At 44.2% G+C, this 2,051-nt stretch overlaps 1 protein-coding gene across 4 annotated transcripts in view; it reads left to right on the top strand.

Moving 5' to 3' along the window:
• Positions 1 to 2,051, top strand: part of Rpap3 (RNA polymerase II associated protein 3) — a 34,214-nt gene that overhangs the window by 29,621 nt on the left and 2,542 nt on the right. For all 4 annotated transcript variants that reach the window (XM_026782693.1, XM_013348726.2, XM_026782695.1 and 1 more), the window contains exon 16: positions 170 to 270. In XM_026782693.1, the coding sequence (XP_026638494.1) occupies positions 170 to 270 (101 nt within the window). The remainder of the gene's footprint in view (positions 1 to 169; positions 271 to 2,051) is intronic.

Here is a 2,051-nt window from a genome sequence, read left to right on the forward strand (position 1 = left end):
ATATAGAGAGAGAGAGAGAGAGAGAGAGAGAGAGAGAGAGAGAGACAGACAGACAGAGACAGAGACAGAGAGACTGATTTATCTCAAGGGAAAGTGAAGAATTTGTTGTTATTAGGAAAAAATGACTGCCTATAACTGATGATTTGTGTTCACGTTTGGACTGTTTCAGGAAGGAAAAGCCATCTCTCATCTTTGAAATCCTACAGAGGCTTTCTCAGCTGAAGAGGTTTGACATGGCAGTGATGTTCATGTCAGGACCCGAGAGGAAGAGTAAGTTCTGAGAGATCTTCCCCGTAGCTCCTCACCCTCCTCTGCTGCTGTTTTACTACTAGCTGCTTACCATGTACAAGATACATGCAGTCATCTATAGATGCTTATAATTAAGTTAATTGATGTGCAGCTGGATTACATAGAGTTAAAGCTGTAGCTCTTGGCAGTATTTTCAAATGTAGATACTATTATCATTTCCTAACAGAGGAAGCCAAGGCATGTGAGGATTAAAGGTGTTTATGAAGGTTACAGAGTTAAGGAACCATACTGGAGCTTTGAGCCCAGGCTGTACCCAGTTGTATCAAGATTGAATTCTGCTGTTGTGGGGCATACAGAGACTCCTGCCACAGAACTGGGTACAGGATGTGTCTCATCCCTTCTGAGGGGCTCCCTCCCTGAGTGTTTAATTTCAGCTGAATTCTAAGTGCAAAAGTTAGTTAGCCAAAAGTGTGGGGTCAGCATGTGCTGGAGGCCTGAACAGTCACAGCAGTAGCATTCAGAGCATGCAGTGCAGCTGGGTTCTAGTTGGGGTCAAGAGTGGTATGATGACCCTGAATTCTAATCCTTATTTGTACTGCTGGGTGGCATAACAGTTAAACTCTATAAAAGTTTCAGTTTTCAGCGTTTGGCTGTCTATTTCTGTTTTTAGGCAAAAGATGAATCACTCAATTAAAAGAATGCCCTTTTGTCTGTTTTTCAAGACAAAGTGTTTTGTGTAGCTCTGATTATCCTGGAACTAGCTCTGTAGACCAGGCTGGCCTTGAACTCAGAAATCCACCTGCCTCTGCCTCCTGAGTGCAAAAGCTAGAAGTGGTGGTACATGCCTTTAATACCAGCATGTGGGAGCCAGTGGCAGGTGGATCTCTGAGTCAGACACAAGCCTGGTCTACACAGTGAGTTCCAGGACAGGCAGGACTACACACAAAAACCCTGTTTTGAGAAAATCAGCAATATCTTCAGTGCTCCCTGCACTGAGCATCCGTGAGCTCCTCTAAGGTCCTTGTTTCTAGTTGTAACACACAGGGGTCTCAGTCTGTACTCTGGTGTTGACGCTCTCAGCTGAGTGTGCTGGGTGTGCACTGTGATCTCAGCCTTCTGGAGGATGAGGCAGGATGAACAAGCAGGGAGTAAAAAGTAGTTAGAACTGGAGAGATGATTCAGTGGTTAAGGGCACTGCTTGGTCTTGAGAACTTGAGCAGTTCCCAGCATCCACATGGTGGCTGACAACTGTCTGTAACTCCAGTTAATAGGCTGTGATGCCCTCTTCTGACTCTGGGTACCTGGCACATACATGGCGCACATATGTGCATACAGGCAAAAGACTCATACACATAAAATGAATCTTTAAAAAAAAGAAACTTAACTTAAAAGTTTCTGTTTTATCTTTTAAAAAGAATTTTAAATAATTAAGAATATTTTTATGTTAATGTAAGAGTGTGCTTAGTGTGTGTGTTGATACTTGTACAAATGTGGGTTGTCTGAGGACAGCCTTTGGTACCAGTTCTTGTCTTCCGTCTCATTTGAGGCAGGGTCTCTTGTGTGCTGCTGCATACACTAGGCTAGCCAGCTCTCTGACTGACGGGATTCTTCTGTCTCTGCTGTCTCCTGTTCACCTCAGTGTCCAGCTTCATGCGGGCACTGGGGATCTGGTCCTAAGAATATCTGGCAAGTGCTTTATCCATTGAGCCATAGCCTCAGACTTACTTCCTTACTTCCTTACTTCCTTACTTCCTTCCTTCCTTCCTTCCTTCCTTCCTTCCTTCCTTCCTTCCTTCCTTCCT

This window comes from Microtus ochrogaster, chromosome 15 (assembly GCF_000317375.1).
Source record: "Microtus ochrogaster isolate Prairie Vole_2 chromosome 15, MicOch1.0, whole genome shotgun sequence".
In the NCBI taxonomy this organism is placed as follows: domain Eukaryota; kingdom Metazoa; phylum Chordata; class Mammalia; order Rodentia; family Cricetidae; genus Microtus; species Microtus ochrogaster.